At 39.3% G+C, this 19,367-nt stretch overlaps 1 protein-coding gene across 1 annotated transcript in view; it reads left to right on the top strand.

Moving 5' to 3' along the window:
- Positions 1 to 19,367, top strand: part of slit3 (slit homolog 3 (Drosophila)) — a 232,868-nt gene that overhangs the window by 195,486 nt on the left and 18,015 nt on the right. Inside the window, exons 20-32 of the mRNA XM_008326546.3 lie at positions 1,009 to 1,141; positions 2,339 to 2,407; positions 2,527 to 2,598; positions 4,545 to 4,616; positions 7,425 to 7,496; positions 8,179 to 8,261; positions 8,363 to 8,443; positions 8,745 to 8,869; positions 12,272 to 12,369; positions 15,570 to 15,709; positions 17,093 to 17,186; positions 18,180 to 18,317; positions 18,893 to 19,133. Of these exons, the coding sequence (XP_008324768.2) occupies positions 1,009 to 1,141; positions 2,339 to 2,407; positions 2,527 to 2,598; positions 4,545 to 4,616; positions 7,425 to 7,496; positions 8,179 to 8,261; positions 8,363 to 8,443; positions 8,745 to 8,869; positions 12,272 to 12,369; positions 15,570 to 15,709; positions 17,093 to 17,186; positions 18,180 to 18,317; positions 18,893 to 19,133 (1,418 nt within the window). The remainder of the gene's footprint in view (positions 1 to 1,008; positions 1,142 to 2,338; positions 2,408 to 2,526; positions 2,599 to 4,544; positions 4,617 to 7,424; positions 7,497 to 8,178; positions 8,262 to 8,362; positions 8,444 to 8,744; positions 8,870 to 12,271; positions 12,370 to 15,569; positions 15,710 to 17,092; positions 17,187 to 18,179; positions 18,318 to 18,892; positions 19,134 to 19,367) is intronic.

Genomic DNA, 19,367 nt, shown 5'->3' with positions numbered 1-19,367 from the left:
CTTTCCCTCTTTTTGTGGAACGAGTTACAGGCCAAATCTTCTTTTCCACAATAAGATTAATAGTGTGTGTTTGGAGTTAATAAGAAACAGGGCTAACCTTAAACTAGCCCTCCTTTATGTCATTATAAGACTTAGTGTTCTCGTGATGTCATGCGAAATAGAAAGAAAGGAGAAATAATTTGAACAATTGATTTTTGTCTTTTTTTCATTCACATTTTGGCTTAAATACATCTAAAACAAAATCAGTTCTTTTTTTAAGAAACAGTTCTCAGTGGGTTATGTTTCTATATCTTGTGTCATCATTCTTTGCTAAATAACTGTGGCAGCCATTTGGAGCGACACTTGTAAGAGGCTCCACCCTCATCATTTAAATCAGGTACTTTCTGGGGCGGATGCAGTGCCTACATTTCCCTGGCCGTACCCAGCTCTGGTTATGTAAATTTACATAACTCCTGTTTCCACGTCCTGCAGTGGAAACACCTCCTGTGACCTAATGTGTCGAGTCGGAAAAAAAACCTGCAGGATGCTGCAGCTTTCATTTCACTTTTACATTAAATCCCAGAATTTTGACAGACTATTATACAGACATCTGTTCACTATTTATCCACAGTCATTTTAGGTGTGTTTTCCGAGCAATAACCTGCTGTGACCTGCCTGCAGGTCCTGGTCCAGATGTTGAAACACAACTGCAGCTCATTCTAACAGCCATTACAGTCATTTGATATGGATTATATAGTGTAGAAGGTGCTGACTCTAAGGATCTTATCCTTTATCTCTCTGCTTCCCATTCACACTTTTATTTCTCCCTCGCCTCCCTTTACCTTTTTTTCCTTCTTTGTCTGTTTTATTTTCCGTGTTTTTTTCCTTCTCTACGATCTATTACGTACATTTTTGGGGGTTTTTTTGTCCACATTTCAAATTGGTGGTCCTTTACTTTTAAGCCTGTCTTGTCCATTTTTTTCCGTCTCTAATGTCTCTTTCCTTCTCTTTCTTTCTTTTTTTCTCCAGGTGCTGAGGATAATGGTTGTCTCCCTGCATCAGGCTGCCCTGACGTCTGCACGTGCTCAGACGGTGTGGTGCGCTGCAGCAACAGGGGGCTGCACTCTCTGCCCAAGGGCATTCCCAAGGACACCAGTGAGCTGTGAGTCATGGTTTCTCCAATGCACGTGCACATAAACACCTCCCCCCCCACACACACGCACATACTCAATAAGGCATTTGAGTAAAGCCTCCTCTGTAACATGCAAAGTCACAACCACTAACACTTTACTGCAGTGCAACATTGATGCAGCAGTTTGCCCTGCCCTGCACAAAGAAACGACACAGAACAGAATAGAACGGAGTAGAAAAAGAATAGCCAGATAAAAACGTAATACTAAAGGTATTAAAAACAGTATCACCCCGTATATGCAAATGTAAACAATGTTTTGCTTCATATATTCAGTTTGTGTCCATTAGATTTGTGCTACCAAAAATGAATCATTAGGAAAGTACGGTGGCTGAGAGGAAAAATGAATTGCCTTGTAATAAATTAAAGAGACAGAAAGAAGAGCTCATTCAGGTTAAACCTCCTGTTGTACATTTACACTTGATTTATCGTTATACTAAATGAATATTTGTTGGTGTATTGCTCTACCAGACCACGTGTTTTGAATCATCTGAAGCACCACCACTGCAAATGTACTGTAAAAATTTACTATATTGTCATCAATTACAGTTTTGTGCCATGTTAGATTACTGGCCATCGTAACTTATATTATTATATCATAATTGTTTGTCTCTTTGTAATGAATGTAATGATTGTTAGAGGCCACTAAATTCAAAGGAATCTCCAGTGCTGACAAATAAACTAATCAAAATCAGGGTATAAAACGGTCTCGCTTTGAGAATTAAAAACAAAACAAAATGTCTGGACCAAAGTCTGTGGGAGCAAAGGTGAATTATTACTGTGAAACGTGCACTGAAAACCTGTTAGCGATGAAATAGGTCTGCACTGCGAGGTCAATAGCAGTGATTAGGTATTGATCAGCCAGAAGAAGACACTCCATCAAAGTGTCATCATGACCTACTTATGACCTGAGAGAGGGAGACAAAGAGTGTGAGTTAAAGACCAGAGAATGTTAGCATACACTCCCTGTCTGTGTGCCTATATATATATATTAACACATGTAGCAGCATTTAGCTGTCTGCCCTCAAAGTTAAACTGGATCTCTGATATTGATGATAATAATTTTGTGCACATAAACATGGATGAAAACAAACGCCTCTGTGTGTGTGTGTGTGTGTGTGTGTGTGTGCTGGATGTCTTCTGTGCTCACTGTAATAACTCTCCTTGCAGTTACCTGGAGGGTAATCTCCTGACGTCTGTGCCCAAGGAGCTGGCATCTCTGAAGCAGCTGTTACTCGTGTACGTGTCACTAACAACACCTCATACGGCAGACGTTCAGCTGACAAAACATTTTATGATATAATTGTAACATATGCAGCTTCACGAAATATCCTTTCTGTCTATTTGTGTCCAACCAGAGACCTGAGCAACAACAGCATCAGCACCCTGGCTCCATACACCTTCAGTAACATGACCCAACTGGCCACGCTGTAAGTTACGCTGCTTTACTTCACACACGTGGCGAAAAGTGAAAGAAATTTGTGCTTTTCTAAAACCATTTTTTTTATGATAATTGAGAAATTGTGATAAACAGTAGCCCCTGACCCAGTGGGAAATCAGGCTTGTGTTTGGCACTGCAAGTTTGAATCCCAGTTCCAGCAGGTCAGCGTCAAAGTACCCCCTCCCTCCCTACCCTCAGGGTAGTTTCATTAATTCAGATGACACATTTTGTTGTCTGTGTTTCCTCTGTATCTTTTATTAAGTCTCTCTGTAACCTAAGGTTCATGGTTCTTTTTTTGCTGACGTCTCAGTAAATGTCACAGTTCTAGATGTGTGAGTTCGACCATTCAAGTTTTACGGCTAAACATATAAATAAAAATGAGCTTTTATAGTAGGTCAATAAGATGTTTGTGATCATGTTTCTACATGTTCAGTTTTCTTCAGACACTTGTGTCGTGGCAGATAAGATAATATTTCACATCAAAAATAACATTTTGAACAGATGTTAAACCTCCTGTTCTCTTTGGCCAGTTAACCATTTATACTTAGAACAGGAACATTATGATATTATTGCTTTTTCCAGCTTTTAGTATATTGATTAAATGTCTTGGCTTTTATATATATATATCCTAACTGGACTCGCGTGTGAATAAAAGTTTGACAGGGCAACATTTCCTTCCCTCCTTGTTTCAGATTTCATGTAGCTGCACTGGTCCTGTCCAGTTCTACCACAGAGTTTTACTGTTAGCCCCCAGATAGCATCAGTGGAACACGTTCCATGTGAAACACTGTGCTAAAGCATAAACACACCGTTGGTTCACATAGTAAAAAGGTGGAAGAGAGTGTTTTTTTTCTTACTTTCCACAGTGGATTTTCCAGTCTTAGGGTTAATCTGTGGACTTTGCTGGATGCAAGGATTCTTTCTTTTATGTTTTTTTTTTTACCTGTTACTGGAAGTGCAGATTTTTTTTTCATCCTTTTTCTTCTGAGATGCCTTTAAGCCTCTTAATAACCTGGCACTATGATTCTTGGAGGTTCATGCAGGGTCAGCAATGAGCAGGGGCTCAGGGGAAGAAAGAAAGAAAGTCGTTGAAATGGCCCTTCAAACTCACAAATGGGAAGTCTGTAAGGCCTCTGTGAAATAGTTCACCCTATTTTCCTCTGTCTGAGTGAAACTATTTACACGTAGGATAGCACAGACCACCAAGTCCTTATGTCATCATAAAGCCACCACACCTGTAATTTAAAGGCTGTGTGGAATAGACAGTATAATTAAACCACAAACCCATGTCTAACTGGGGCCTTGTGATTAGCCACAGTGTTGTTAATTATAGAACAAAAGATTTCAAACGTTTGCAGAATAAAATCAAGTCTGTGCAGGACTTTAAGTCTAAATATTTTATCCAAAGGATTCACTACAGGTTTCTGAAAAAGTTGCAACTTATTGCCTAACATTACAAATATTACCTCAAACGTTGGTAACATCCATCCTTTATCTACAGTTTATGCCTTGGCATGGCCACAGGGGGCACTAGAGCTAATCCTAGAGGTCAATGGCCGAGGGCATGGTACACTCTAGACCAGGGCTCCTCAAAATATATATGTCACAGGACCAGAAATTTGGGGGGCAGACACTTAAATAAAATAAAATAAAATAAATAATAACTTTATTATTTGATGTTTATTTTTATTTCGCGGGTTGAACCGTATGGTTCAAGTTTTTAGACTTGTAGACATAGACAGGTTAGGAGGAGCAACAAGCATTCACACTGACATAGTCTTTTATTGTGTTTCCTTCAGTCTCCTTTATTATGATGCCAATGTAATGAACAATGATGTAAATGCAGTCTTAAAAAGACAGCAATGTGGATTAAACGTCTCTCTTTTAGTTGTTGTTTTTTTTTTTAAATCTCCTCTATTTCCCTTTATTTCTCAGCATCCTGAGTTACAACCAGATCCGCTGCATCCCTGTCCACGCCTTTGATGGACTGAAGTCACTGCGTCTGCTGTGAGTATCCAAGCTCGTCTTTAGATTGAACTCATTAGACCTGGTGTAAATATTTGGTCCCTAAATTAGCAGCAGTCAAGTCATGTGTTAGTTTAGGGAAGTAACATGGATAAAAGAGACAATCGTTCATTTTCTCTTTCGTACTCTGTCCATCTGCTGTGTCAGGTTTGTCTTTCCCTCCTCTCCCTCTCTCTTGTCTCTCTCTCCGCTCTATCCTTCCATTATCTTCCTCTCGTTCTTTCTCCCTCTGTCTTTTCCTCTCCCACTCCGCCCAATTCTGTGTTTGATGTATCGACCTTCAGCCTCTGTGTCCTCACTCATCCATCTTAATGTCCACCCTCTGTCTCTCTCTCTCTCACACACACACACACACAGAAACACACATAGGCATACTGGTGCCCGTAAATATCACCGTCAAACGATCCACTCACACACCTGTGAGACCGTAAACAGCCTTGAACATATGAAACACTCGCTGTACTGTTCAACGGTTCCTGCTCTTTCCTTCTCTTATACACTATTTCAGTCAGATTTGGCTGCATTCCTCCTTGTTTTAAAGGGTTCCAACATTTCCATATCTACATACAAGATATTTAAGAAATGTGACATGCATCAGACACAACAGTTTGTTCCTCTTAAATGAAGTTTATAAGTCAATTATTTACCAAGAATCAACAAAAAACTGGAAGAAAAAAAATTGTACATATTCTATATGACAGTGGTTTTCAAAGTGGAAGTCCTGTATCTAGCCACCAGGGGGAGCTAGGGCGGCCTCAGAAAAAAATGCACCACACATAAACTGCCGCAATCACCAGCTTCTTAGGTTTCCGATGGTACCTGAACTCCCCTTTCATGGCAGCTGCAACTTCTGCATGAAAACGTCGTAATCTATGTAGACCTGGTGGTTTGTTGCATTGCCCCTGTTGAAGTTGTCTGCTTATAGTAAAAAACACAGTGTCACCTAAATGTATAAAGGACAGTGAGAGTATTGAGATTGTTAGCCCAATCCATAGCCAACAGTGAAGCTGGCATTGACTTGACCAGTTTTACCTTCACCTAGAAACCAAACGTATCTTGCAACCTCTGAGCTCCGCCTGTTCCTGTGTGTTAGCTCAGGTCTTGTGTGTCAGTCTAGTCTTCTGGCCTTTTATCCAAACATTGTTTGTAGGTCTTATGAGGTTTCACCCTGCAGAAGTTTGCCAATCTTTTCTTTCTTTATCCTTCTCTACTTCCTTCCTTCCTTGCTTCATTCTTTCCTTTCATTTTAGTTAATGTTGCCGTGGGGACTGCTCCCTGTCTGCCCCCGCGTAGCAACTGGTTGCCAGGCAGCCATCACTGTCACTTCCTCATTACCCACAAACCCCCCACGGGCCAGATCTGTGCAGAGGCAGTGAGACCACCATACATACAGATGCACACATAAAAGACACACACACACACACACACACGCAAGCTCAAACTTCCAAAGAAAGTGAACGCTTTTACACGTGCACACAAACATGCACTTTGGCAATAGTGGTGGTTTGATAGCTGAGCTGTCCCCTGCTGCAGCCCGGCGCTCTAATGGAATCTGAACTTATTATCCAACAGGCAACAGGCTTAGACTGCGAGACACACGGAGGACGCGCACATACAGTCAGAACGAATTGTGCAGCTGTTGCTGTGAGGATGCTGCACCTGTACAGCAACAACTTCAACCATTATCCCAACTTCAACCACAGCCTCAGAATTGACGTGTAGCTTTCGGAATTTAAATACATTTGAATTGACTAATCAAGATCGAAGATACATCGTGTCTTTATGTAAAAATAAATTAATCAAATTTAGAAGCAATATACACTTGGCCAGCAGGATTAGAAGAATCCAAGTCGTACTTGTAAACATGTCCACCAAAACCCAAAGGCAGAAAACAAAGAGCATCCACACACTGGTACACATCACAGCCGGCAGACACAGAGACCCTGTGTTTTCTTCTACACACATCAAAAACACGTGCACACAAATACACATATACATCCACACATCCACGCACTACTCGCACATGCGGGAAAAACCACATGAGTCAAATTATGTAGCGTTTCCAGACTAGCGAACGCTTTATTGCCTGACGAGGAATATAAAAGTTTCTGTTTATTTTCTGCCCGGCTGCCATAAATAATGTATTTATTTTCAATTTAAAAGGAGTGTGATGTTGTCTCTGCAGCTCAGGAACCAACAAAAAATTGAATAATTTAGCACAAGGCAGCCCAGAACCATGCTGCTGCTATAATCTCTCTGCATGTAGGTCGTTATACAGCCCAAATGTCAGTTTCATTTACGTCTAATATGATGGATGCGATGCCGAAAATATTCACTGTTTCATTATTGAGTGTGAGCAGCGGAGAGCGTGACAGGGTGTTCTCCGATGACAGGGACAGCAGTTCAGTCCTGGAACGTTCCACATATTTCTCAGTCAGCTAACCTGTTGTTTATTTATATTGAAGCGGAATTTTTGTTATCTAGGTAAATTTTTTTTCTAGCTTGTCTTAGTTTTGTTTTTTCACACTTTTTGATATTTTTATTTATCTTTTGGAGAAATGTAGATTATAAAGCCAAGTGCTATATTTACCTCAGCGTCTACTGCTCTCTTTGTGTCGTCTTTATTATTTTTGTCTCGCATTTAGCAGTAAAAACACAGTAAAAATGAATACAAAGGTCAATATCCTGTTTTAATAAAAAAAGCAAAAATGCAAGAATTCATGCTTCAAAAGTTTAGTTCTCAGTTTTATACTAATGTGAAGGATCGTGTGCTTTTTCGTTTCCCTCCAGAACTCTCCATGGCAACGACCTTTCAACAATTCCAGAAGGAGCCTTCAATCACCTCACTGCTCTTTCACACCTGTAAGTGCAGCCTCATCTACATGTTCATGTGTGCACGTGTGGGCGATAAACAGAATTAGATAAAAAATAAATAAAAATGATTTTTCATGGCTTCCATACCCTTCCCATTGTTAACCACAATCTGCTCTGAGTTAAAAAAAAAAAACATCCTGTCATGCTATACTCAGTCTTAACAGTAGGGGCATTGGTCCCTAATGCAGTACAGTAGCACTTATTATATTTAAATATTATAAAAGGCATCAATATTGTTCAATATTTCTTTGTGCAATGGCACATGGAAAATATCTGGATAATCGTGTTTGTCAGCATTACATTTAAATTCTCTTAAAAACTCATTCCCACCAAAACTTATTTTTATTTATTAGGATGCATACTTAATTTTCTTTTTTGCCTGTCTTTAAGAAACTGTGCACAAATATAGATAGATAGCCTTTGTTATGGATATTCACATTTGTTTTCTACAAATCAAACTGAAGACAGATGTACAGGAAGCTATGCTATTTTACTTTTAGCATTTAAAATAATAATTCTGTTTGAAAATCGTAAATACTTCAATGGTTATGATTTTCCAGATTTATTCGCAATATATGGTCCTGATGGTTCATAATCTTTAAAACGTGGATGTTTCTATAAGAAGTTCTGGAAACATTCATTTTCAACTGTTTGTTGTCTTTTTGTTTAGGGCTCTGGGTGCCAACCCTCTGTACTGTAACTGTGACCTGCGCTGGCTCTCTCAGTGGGTCAAAGCTGGCTTTAAAGAACCTGGTAAAAAAATAAAAATATAATAAATGCCTTCTTTGTTTTTGGGTAATGTCACATGAGTACAATTCTCTCATCGCTAAATGGAAAAATGCTGTCTTGACCAGGGATTGCTCGATGTACCGGACCTCCTGACATGGCCGACAGGCTGCTGCTCACCACGCCACTCAACAGGTTCCAGTGCAAAGGTAAAAAACTCATCCCTTCTTTTAGATGGAGAAGTGGTGTCTGTGGAATTGTGGACAGATTGAAGCAGTCAGCTTTTTCTGACTGTGTGTTGATACAATTTATAAAGCAAACAATGGCTGAAGAGTGCATACGCCTACAGTATGTACTTCACATAGTCAAGCGCCGGGTTGTAACACTTGTTTGCTTTCTAACCTCACTATCTTTTTAGTGCCTTTGACGCATGAAACAATCTGATCTATCTTTATATTCTTATTTTCCTCATATTTTTGTCCTGTTTTCTGCTGCTTTAACCTTCTTCAGGTCCAGTTGATATCAACCTCTTGTCAAAGTGTGTTCCCTGCTTGGCGAACCCATGCCAGAACAACGGTACCTGTGTCCCTGAAAGTTCAGGATCCTATCACTGCACCTGTCCATATGGATTCAAGGTGAGACTCCCCCTGAGCAAGGCAAAAGAGTGGTTTCTTTATTGACCTTGGGTTAAATGGTGTAGTAACCTGCACCTCGTGGTCTTGACTTTTTACATTTGAATACATCAGGGTTATGAGACTCATTTTGGTTCACGGGTCGCATACAATCTCATTTAATGTAGAGCAGGGAGCAGGACAAGTACAACCATTACATAATTAACTATGAATAACATTATTATATTATTACATATATATATATATATACAATAACGTATATTAAATACTTATACTTATTGTTATTAATTCCTATTTAATGAAATATCATTTTACAAATTTCTTTTTCTAATTATCAAAATTCATTAAGAGGGCCAGATTAAAAACCAGAGCCGGTTTGGGCCCACGGACCATATGTTTGGCACCCCTGAAATACAGTATTAGTGCAATGCAGTGAAAAACTATACAAGGGGTCCCTGACTTGACATCGGGGTATGGTTTCTAGCGGTGGCGTAACTCGAATTTTTCACCAAAGGTTGGAACTTCCGTACATACTCTAACATTACATTGGCCGGGAAACTATTGCTTTTACTTGCAGTTAGTCACAGCGAACAGCAATGAAGACCATTGATTTCTTTATTGTCCTCTACAATTTGTCTGACAAGCAGTGCCATCAGAAGACTCTTGCCTGTTATTCTTCCTCATCTAAATGAGGGATCAAGACTTTCTTAATAGATTTATACGTAGGGGTTGTGGCAACGTAACGGTGAAATGCTGAAGGTAGACATCGTGAACTGAGGAAGCCCTGTAGTTGGTTTCTGTCTGTTGGTAATAGGCTGCTAATGAAAAGAAATTGTAGAATAAAGTCTGACACGTACTCCAAGTCAAGCCTTTATATTTGTTGTTTGAATAGTTCAACTGAATGTTTAATAATGAAGATGCGTGCTTTTGTTATCTCTAGGAATATGAGCGTGTTGTGTTTGTTTGCATCACAGAACTGCAGACATCTGTCTCTTAACTAGTTAGTTATCGTGGCCGTGAGCGTCGGCGAATCCTTACAATACTCCTCCAGTGAGAGCAGTTGAGATGAGTTGTCGTCTTTGTCTCCTATCCTGCAGCTCCAGCTCCCTCCTCTGTCAGCCGGAATACTGTAACTGTAATTCAGTGCTTCATCAGTATTTTAAAGCCTATAAATTATGGACTCTAACAGCCGGGGCGACGAAGGAAAAAAGATTTTGCTAGTCTGAGCTTTGCACGTATCAGAAAGACAGAAAAGTAGCCTGGATTGAGGGGGGATCGACTGATGCAGAGGAAGGCCGTAGTAATCTTCGATGATGTCTGCATTAAGAAAGACATACAAGTGAAGGGCAATTTGCATTGTGCTGCATTGCAGAGTGTGTGGGAGGATGTATGTGTGTTTGTGTGGGCGCGATTGTGTGTTTTGGCACGAGATTGTGTGGCAGCATAAGGGGAAAAATAAAGAAGTAAGTAGTAAAACTGAGACTTGTTACATGCAAAGATATTGAAAGAGGTTTAATGTCAAGATTTTTCTTAGGATTTTACATAAATCTTTTGGCTTCTTCTGACTGATGAACGGCACGCACACGGCTTCATACCTATATTGTGTAGATACACTTCTGTTTCGGGCAGAAACGGTAGACCTTGTGTACAGACACCTCAGCACTTTTAGGCTTTCACAGGAAGACAACACCTTTGTCTCCCATTTAATTAAAACATCACTTGCCAAGGTCACAGACCAGGAAACAGGGGCTCCATGTGTGTGTGTGTGTTTGCATGTCTGTGTGTTTTCCATTCTTGGTCCGACAACATTAATTAAAATGTGTTAGATAACCAAATAGAGCAGCAGAGGACAAACGATGGAGGTAGAAGAAGAAAAAAAGTGAGAGGAACTTGGGGAGAGTTTGAAGGAAAAAAGAGACAAAGTGAGGGAGGAAAAGAAAAAGGAAATCCTAAGGAATTGAATGCAAAATGAGAAGGACGAAAACTAAATTAAAGCGTTTTTGTTATTTTTTTTAAAAAAAGACCAAGAGATTTACGAAGATGGATGGAGATGGGAAAATGCATTCTAGCCTCAGCTAAGATCAGAGGAAGTGGGCGTGCAAGTGGGCAAAGGTCTAGTGGTTGAAAATGTTAGACTTTAATTCAGCGGCCAAAGCTGTTTATTCAGAAAACAGGTGTTTGGTTAGAAGGCGGCGCAGTTCAACTTGTAAAACACTAAACACGAACGAAGGGCCAGTTAAATGAACTGCAGAGAGACATCAGGAAAAAGAAAAAAAAAATCAGATATCATTACTGAGAGTTTACAACCACGGATCAATAAATGGTCTTGAATGAAATTATATGAAATTGTTCATTCAAATGTGAATAAATGTAGAGTCAAAATAAAGTCTTGTATCTCACCAAATATATATATATATATTTATATTCAGAGGAACCACTATATCCCCAATGCACTGGCCACTTACACTCTAGATTTTCTCACCGTGGGATGAATAAGGGACTTATTATTATTATTATTATTATTATTATTATTATTATTATTATTTATTATTATTATTATTATTATTAAAGTCCATGTATTGTAAGTCTGAGGATTTGAAAAAATTCTAAAAAAAATAAATAAATAGCCTGTATGTGCATTATGTCAGTAATAAAACATTGAACAAAAAGTGTATTCATAAGAAGGACTGCCAAAGACCTCAGCCTCGAACTTATACATGTTTGTACATTCACTTCTTGAGAATTGAAATATAGCCCTGCATTGGTCCATAGTCATGGCATATTTGAACAAACACAGGAGGGAGATGACAATTAAGACCTTTATATTTATCCTCAACAATCCATTACACTCCATAATACAATCAGTTATGGAGGCTAGGTTTTTTTTGTTTTTTTGTGAATACATCTGTCAAACAGGGCTATAAGTGTGTCAACAGGGGACTCCGACTCTGGGGTTAGCTTCATTTATCAGGTCCTGCTCATGGGAGGCTGCATCACAGCAGGATGTTGTGATGCTTTTCAGTCGGTGTTGTTGTGGTAATGGTAGTTTCACAGTAAAGAGCTGTTTGGGATATGTGGTTGCTGCACAGCATACCACCATCTCACTCCAGCACTTCTGTCCCTGTGGTTGTGGGTGGTACGACTGCACTCCACCTCAGCACTCAACAGTAATATTTCTTTTCCGTCATTAGCAAGGAGTTCATCTTTCCATTCGGTGCTGGGACTAGTTTTAAAATATAAACAAACACCATTTGGGAGAATGAGTTTGTAGAGATTACACCTCCAGGTGAATGCAAGGAGAAAAACTGCTGATTGTGTGTTAATGAGCCTTTAAGTGTACATGTTTTTGTTTGAAAATGTGAATTATTTCCATCAACTGGTTGTGTATCTTTTCTTCTTCACCAGGGTCAAAACTGTGAAATTCCCATCAATGCCTGCATTAGTTTCCCCTGTGCAAACGGAGGAACCTGCCACATCCAGTCTGGCCACGAAGATCACTACAGGTACAGAAATACCTCCTGATTGAATCAAGACTACTGTTCTTGTTTCATTCTGAAAAGGTTTCACCCAGAAGAAGCCACAGTTTGTGTCTGTTAAACTATTGCAGCCACTATGAACTTAATTCTTAAAATCAAAAACAGTTTTTAACTTGTGATATTATACACATCAGCCTCAGAGTTTTTATCTTAAAAAAAAAACTCTCTGCACAGTTTTTTCCAGAGTAAACATATTATTTTTATAGGTTACCATCATGTAAAATGATTTAGGGGCAGCATCATCACTTTTATTTTACCAAGGTTTTATTGTTTGACGCAAGTCCAGTTTCGTGCAAATAAATCTGGAATAACCATCAAGTTCATGTCGGACCTCGGCAGAGGGTTTCATCTGATCTACATGGTTTTGACTGCCTGTTCCAAAGGAGAGCAGGATTGTGGGATTATTTCTGCAGCCGTCAGATCGGTTCACAGCTGAGTATTGGTTGTAAAAAAAAAACTGATTTTTGTGTTTGTTTGCCAACACAAAACTGAAGTTTACATGTGAATGGCTTTTTTTAAAGAGCCAAAAATACACTTTCCCAACTGCATGTTAAAAATTCATACTATTTGAAATACACATTTCAAAACACAACTTTCATCTAAAGGATGATCCCAGTTACCTTTTCTCTAAAAAAAAAGTAAAGAAAGTTATATATGAGAAATTAGTAAAAAAAAAAACATTAAATCATGTGGCATTGTGTGACCAATCGTGACAAACTCTACACGTTTTGAGGATTTGAAATGACTTAATCAAGTTTAAAGCACAATTTTGTTTGTCATGGGACTCTGATATCCTTCTGTCTGAAAAATTAGGAGAAACGAGCAGAAACAAAAGACAAATATAACGCTGAAAAGGCCAGTAATTGTTTACAGTAGAAGAGGGACATGGTTAATAAAGAAAACTATGTTTGAATGAAAAGAACAAAAGCCCATAAAATACTCACATATTTCACACTCTTGATTAAAGCCTTCTGAAGAGGCACAGGGGCAGCTTTGGGGGCATTTCATATATAATAAACTTTACCCTGCCTTTTTTAATAGCATCATACTTGTCTGTGCCTTTAACCAGTGTCGTCAACTGGTCCACAATTATCATCCTACGCTCATGACCAGCAGCCACTTTGAGCAAAACTGTCATTAATAATGTTGTAACTGCAGACCCTTAATGCAGCCTGGGCCATTTCAAAGGTTTTCTTATGCGTTTAACCTTTAACATCCCGCATGCTAATGAAATTAGGATTCTCCTTACCCTTTACAGACACAAGTTAAAAAAAAAAAAAAAATGAAAAAATAAAATATCAGTGCCCTCTGAGGGAGATGGGGAAACAGCCTTTGACATTTGGACATGTGATGTCATCAGTTGGGAATATATAAGTCAATTAGTCTTGGTCCTTAATGGGAAACAAATATGTATTTTAAATGTCAGAAGATGAGATTGGACTGGTGGATCAGCAGTTTCTGAGTCAGCACCAACGTTGCTGTTTTCATTTATATCCCGTTTTGCCTTTCGTCCCTCCAGTAACTTAACGGCTTTGTCTCATTCTATTTTTACGACTACTGCACTTTTCGTCTCCCCTCCTCCCTTCTCTTCAGTCTCTACTGCAGTTGCATCAGAATGAGGAACATAAACACACTTCTAGTCTAGTGTATTTGAGCAACCGAACACAGATTTTAACGAAAACTTTAAGGTACAAAGAAATTTGATTTCTCCGCAGCCAACAGCAGTCTTTGGTCGACAACACTGTATTGTCCTGTTTATGTTGTGCTTGTCTCAAATGAGACACTGGTCTGGACTGCAGGCAGAGTAGATGAATGTGTGAGTAGACGAGGAGTTCCAAAAACGTTTCCATGCCAAGGTCCCCTGACCGCATTAACTTCTAGCCAGGAATCCCTTTGTAATAAAGCAAAAAACAATACTGCAAAATTTTTATTTGTTTAGAATAAGACAATTATCGAGAAACATGCGCTAGCTACAACACACTAGCATGAATAGTAGAGCGGTTTTGTAATAAGCGCAAACTGCCAGGCCTGCACATATTATGATGTTGTCATGCCAAAGTTGCAGCTGGGACACAAGGTGCATTCAGGTGCCATCCGAAACTTGAGAATCTGATTATTATAAAATTCAGGAACATTGTTCTAAATAAATAATTTTTTTTTCCCTTTTTTTCCCTCCAATTTTCTGAACCATTTTTTTTTCTTTTTTTCCCTTTTTTTCCCCTCCAATTTTCTGAACACCCAGACTTTCTGCTCCAAACAGTTGGAGTAGAAAACTTTTTTCTTTGTTTTATTTTCTTTGCTGAATTATTTCATTCACTTCATATTTACTGTAAGAGATTTAAAAATCGCCGCTAAACAAGGCCGTGATTAAATACTTCTGTACTGTATGTTTGTCACCATTGTAAAAAGAAAAATGCAAATAGATGAAAGAAGATGGTTGAGGGGTCAAGTTTTAGCAAAGATAAAAGCAGAGGGACAAATAAGGGAACAAGATGAAATAAAAAAAAGAGGGAGTGAGAGGAGGACGATGATGGATGGAGGGGAGGAAGAGCAGGAAGCTTTGATAATTTCTTTACTTTGGCCCAAGTGGGCGGTGTCCAGCTGCAGTGGCATCAAACGAAGTTTATCTCAGCTTCTATATTTATTTATCTATCTCTTTTTTTTTCAGTCGGTGTCATTTGAAGTTCCGCTGTATCTTATCGCTCGGTAAAAGCTGGAGGAACTTTGGCCTTTCATGTTTATTTGTGGCCCAGTATTGACATCTGTCCTGAGTGATCTGATCCAGATCTGGCCTCCCCCACCCTGTATTCAAATACTCACAGACGTCATGTCTGTCCCTGAGAACAAAATGATGTTTATAACACTCTGATTGTACAGATGTGTTTGATGCCCACGTGGTTTCAGAGGAGGGAGAAAGAATCAGACCGAGAGAGAGCGAAAACATAGCTGTTGTAAAGCAGTGTTTGTATTCTCATGGGCAGCACTGGGAGGAGTTGAACCATCTCATAACATTTTTTTAATTTTGTTAAAACAACGTTTTCACGTGTTAACTGAGAAAGGGAAATCCTTTCAATTCCATTTGTGTCTACAGTAGATACAGGCTTTCAGTCTAAATTCTGAAAGTCACATTCTGAAAAATACCTTTTTTTATTTCCCTCTGTTTGCAGCTGTGTTTGTTTACCTGGCTTTGAAGGCCAACGTTGTGAGGTCAACCCAGACGACTGTGAAGACAACGACTGCGAGAACAACTCTACCTGCGTGGACGGAGTCAACAACTACACCTGCATCTGTCCACCTAATTACACAGGTACACCCACCCTCAAATGATGTGGAACTGACACGTGCACTCTTTTCACTGATTCATTAGCATTGATAGTTTGATGATGAATGACGGAACTGATACTCCCATCACTACACAGAACAATAAGCCTTGGAAATGGGATGAAGGTGAAGAAAACGTAGGACAAATAATGCGAGGGGCCAGAGGTAGAGAAGGCGGGGGTGCAGTTCAGGAAGTCTAAGTCCAAATGCTGACTAAGAAATAAAGTTTTTCTTCGTCCGCTAAAATACACACACACACACCTGCCATTCATATTGTTGGCATAAAGAAGTTGCACACACTCTTCGCCATCTGACCACAAATACACACTGGGGATCTGATATCCCACTCAGCTCAGTGAACCGTGGCCTCATCATCAGGTGTCACATTGAGAGTACACTCTTTTCTGCTCCGTTCTGCTTTCTACCAACTCAGCAAACGGAACCATCATGTCATTTTTTCCAGCAGAGGGAATAAATCATGCCTAAAGGTCACGAGACCTTTTTAAACAGCTGATATAAGGTTTCTACATCCATGGAGTTTCAGTCCAAAATGTGGGGAGAAAAAATGTTCTGTGCCTGAATGTGCTCAACTAAATTAAAATGTCAGAGTATCTTTTGGACAAAGTGATTTGTGTGCAGTTTTATACTGGCAGAGTAAGAATGACAGAAAGGTCTAGGGGCCGAGAATGTGTTAGGATTTCTCTGCTGGGAATCTAGAAAAGGAAGTTAAGAGATTCATTTTAAAATGTATTTTGTAAGGATCAGAAAGTCAATAAACACATCATGTCCTGAGTGTTTAAGAGTTTTCATGCCTCCAACAAGGGATCACCATTATGGTCTAAATGCCAAACCCAGAGTGTCATTTTTTCATTATTTATATGCTAAAATTGACATTTTCATCGAAACTCTTCCCCACGACACAACCTGGATGGGATCATAAAATTCTGACAGAACGTAAATGTTTTCTGCCTTGCACTTTAACTTTCCTCAATCATTATTTAGCTAAACTGCCAACCCTTTCTTCACTCTTTTCACGCAAATAAAATGAAATCATGGACAGGAAAAGAGAAACAGAAGCAGAATGACATGATTGGAGGTTGTTTTTTTTTTTTACTTACGCATGTGTTTTTTTAGAGGTTGAAAATGCTGTGCAGCAGTGACCTCAGAGTCAACCTGTGCCCAAAATAGAATCAGCAGTACAATGCAACATGACCAGCTTTCTTAGGAGACACTCTTATCTAATTCAGTTGATGATCGACTTCTGTTTCAAGCTATTTCTTGTCATTCTTCCATCCTCATGACGTTCACTATAAATGATGCCATTACAATGTTTTTAACAGAGAAAAACATTCTGTCGTTCTCTTAACAGGCGACCTCTGTGAAGAGGTGGTTGACCCCTGTCTACCTGGCTTTGACCCTTGTCAGCACGACTCAAAGTGTGTCCACATGGGCCGCAGTTACAGGTGAGTGACAGGCCCGTATGGAGATTGGCAGTTAAAAGGTCAGGGGTCAGACCACGGAGAGTGACATCAGAGTGATAGGAGCGGCAGGGTCAGAGTTGGAGCTGGATTCTATTTGAACCTGAGTGACTGCTGTTAAACACTGCTGTCCTCAGATGAATACACATCGGGACAGATCGGTGTAAACACATCACTGAGGCGGACGTGTGTTTATGAGAAAACTGTGATCCACCTTAACTCAAACCATACAGATCGCATACTTTTCAACTTCAAAAAGCCTCTGATAGCGTGTTTTACTGCTCTATAGCATGTGATTTCACATGATACATACTGTACGTGACATGTGTAAGGTTAGAAATGGATGAGAATTGGTGCAAAATAGGGAGAAGGTTCTGGGATCTCCACAGCTATTTGAAACAAATTGTATTATTATAAATTATTATTTTTACCAACTTGGCTATATTGAAAAACCTCTAGCTGTTTTGTTGGTTAATCATTGTCTAAATTTGCTTTATTTTTGAGGAGGAATAGAAATTCCAGGAACACTTTTATGTCATCCTTTTTTAGGTACATTTACAGGAACTATTACAGAATAAATATTATTATTATTATTATTATTGTTAATAATAATAATACATTTTTAATACATATACTTTGTTTAATACATTTCTATTTTGAATGGGTAATTCAATAGAAAGAAACAAGAATGTGGCCATATGTATTTTTTTTAAATTAATTTAAAAATAATTCAATTAATAAAAAACATAGATATTAACTAAATACAAATTGCAGTAACAGGACAATATTTAAGTGTTTACATCTGACTTTAAACCAGGTCTATAAAGCCTATAATGCATTCTCTTTCCTCAGAGCCATTACAGGAAACAAGTGTTACTTGACTGCACCTGTGCCGTAAAAAGTCCTAAAACTCTTTCTCCTCTCGGTTAAACAATCATGATGCTGACTCTGACTTTCCTGCCGTCTGTCTCCCTGCAGGTGCGATTGTTTACCGGGCTACGTGGGCCAGCAGTGTGAGCAGGATTACAATGACTGTCTGGAGAATAAGTGTCAACACGGAGCCGAGTGTGTGGACGCCGTCAACGGCTACACCTGCGTCTGTAAGGAAGGTTTCAGGTGAGAGCGCAGGAAAGGAGCGTATGGACATGCACAAATAGATTGTTGCACAGACAAACAAAAGGGGATGCTAATGATGATGATGCGCAGTGAGTTGATGGAGCAACCGTATATAACTTGTGTCAAATAGAGCATTCAGGACAGTTAGCAGCAGCATCTGCTCTAGCATCAGGCTCGGAGTGTGGTCCAATCAGGGCTCTCCTGTTTAGTTTTTATTGGCATTCAGTTGTGTCTCCCATGACAATTTGGAGACAGATGAGTAGTCACTTACCTTAGCGAGCCAGAAAAATGGTTCAGGAATTGAGAAAAGAAATGAATACTCTGATTGGCTGCGACATGGTAGGTGAGCCAAACATTTTAATTATGCATGTAAAGGAAATTTTTTTAAAATACAACATCTAATAAATGATGGATAAAGAATCTCACCTTCATTTGTTTGTGTCCTTCAAGAATGTTATTTTTTAAAATATACCCACTCGGTCTTTAAGTAATTGCACAACTCTTGACACAAGAAATGACTCTAATTAAATATTAATAAAATACATTATCTTCACTCTCAACTGCTTCTCCTTTAGTGGGCTCTTCTGTGAGAACCCTCCGCCAATGATCTTGCTGCAGACCAGCCCCTGCGACCAATCAGATTGCCAGAATGGTGCCCAGTGCATCGTGACAGCCGGGGAGCCCGTGTGCCGCTGCATGCCCGGTTTCTACGGCAGCAAATGTGACAAGACGGCCACCGTTCACTTCCTGGGCCGTGATGCCTTTGTGGAGTTGCCCGGCGTGAAGCTCCGCCCCACAGCTCATATTTCATTACAGGTACAGTCCACTGTCACAGAGCCGTAAAGATCCGACAAGAATTCAGAAGGAATTTATGGAGTCATAAACAGCATCGTATTCTGCTCACCTTATGAGTGAAATACCTTAGACTTTATTGTGTGTTAAAACATTGGTTATAAAAAACACATATATATATATATATATATATATATATATATATACTGTATATCTATACATCACACACTAGAGATCCACACAATAGCGCGCTGTGTC

This window comes from Cynoglossus semilaevis, chromosome 15, assembly GCF_000523025.1.
Source record: "Cynoglossus semilaevis isolate Cse_v1.0 chromosome 15, Cse_v1.0, whole genome shotgun sequence".
Taxonomy (NCBI): domain Eukaryota; kingdom Metazoa; phylum Chordata; class Actinopteri; order Pleuronectiformes; family Cynoglossidae; genus Cynoglossus; species Cynoglossus semilaevis.
This window is presented reverse-complemented; position numbering and strand designations above follow the sequence as displayed.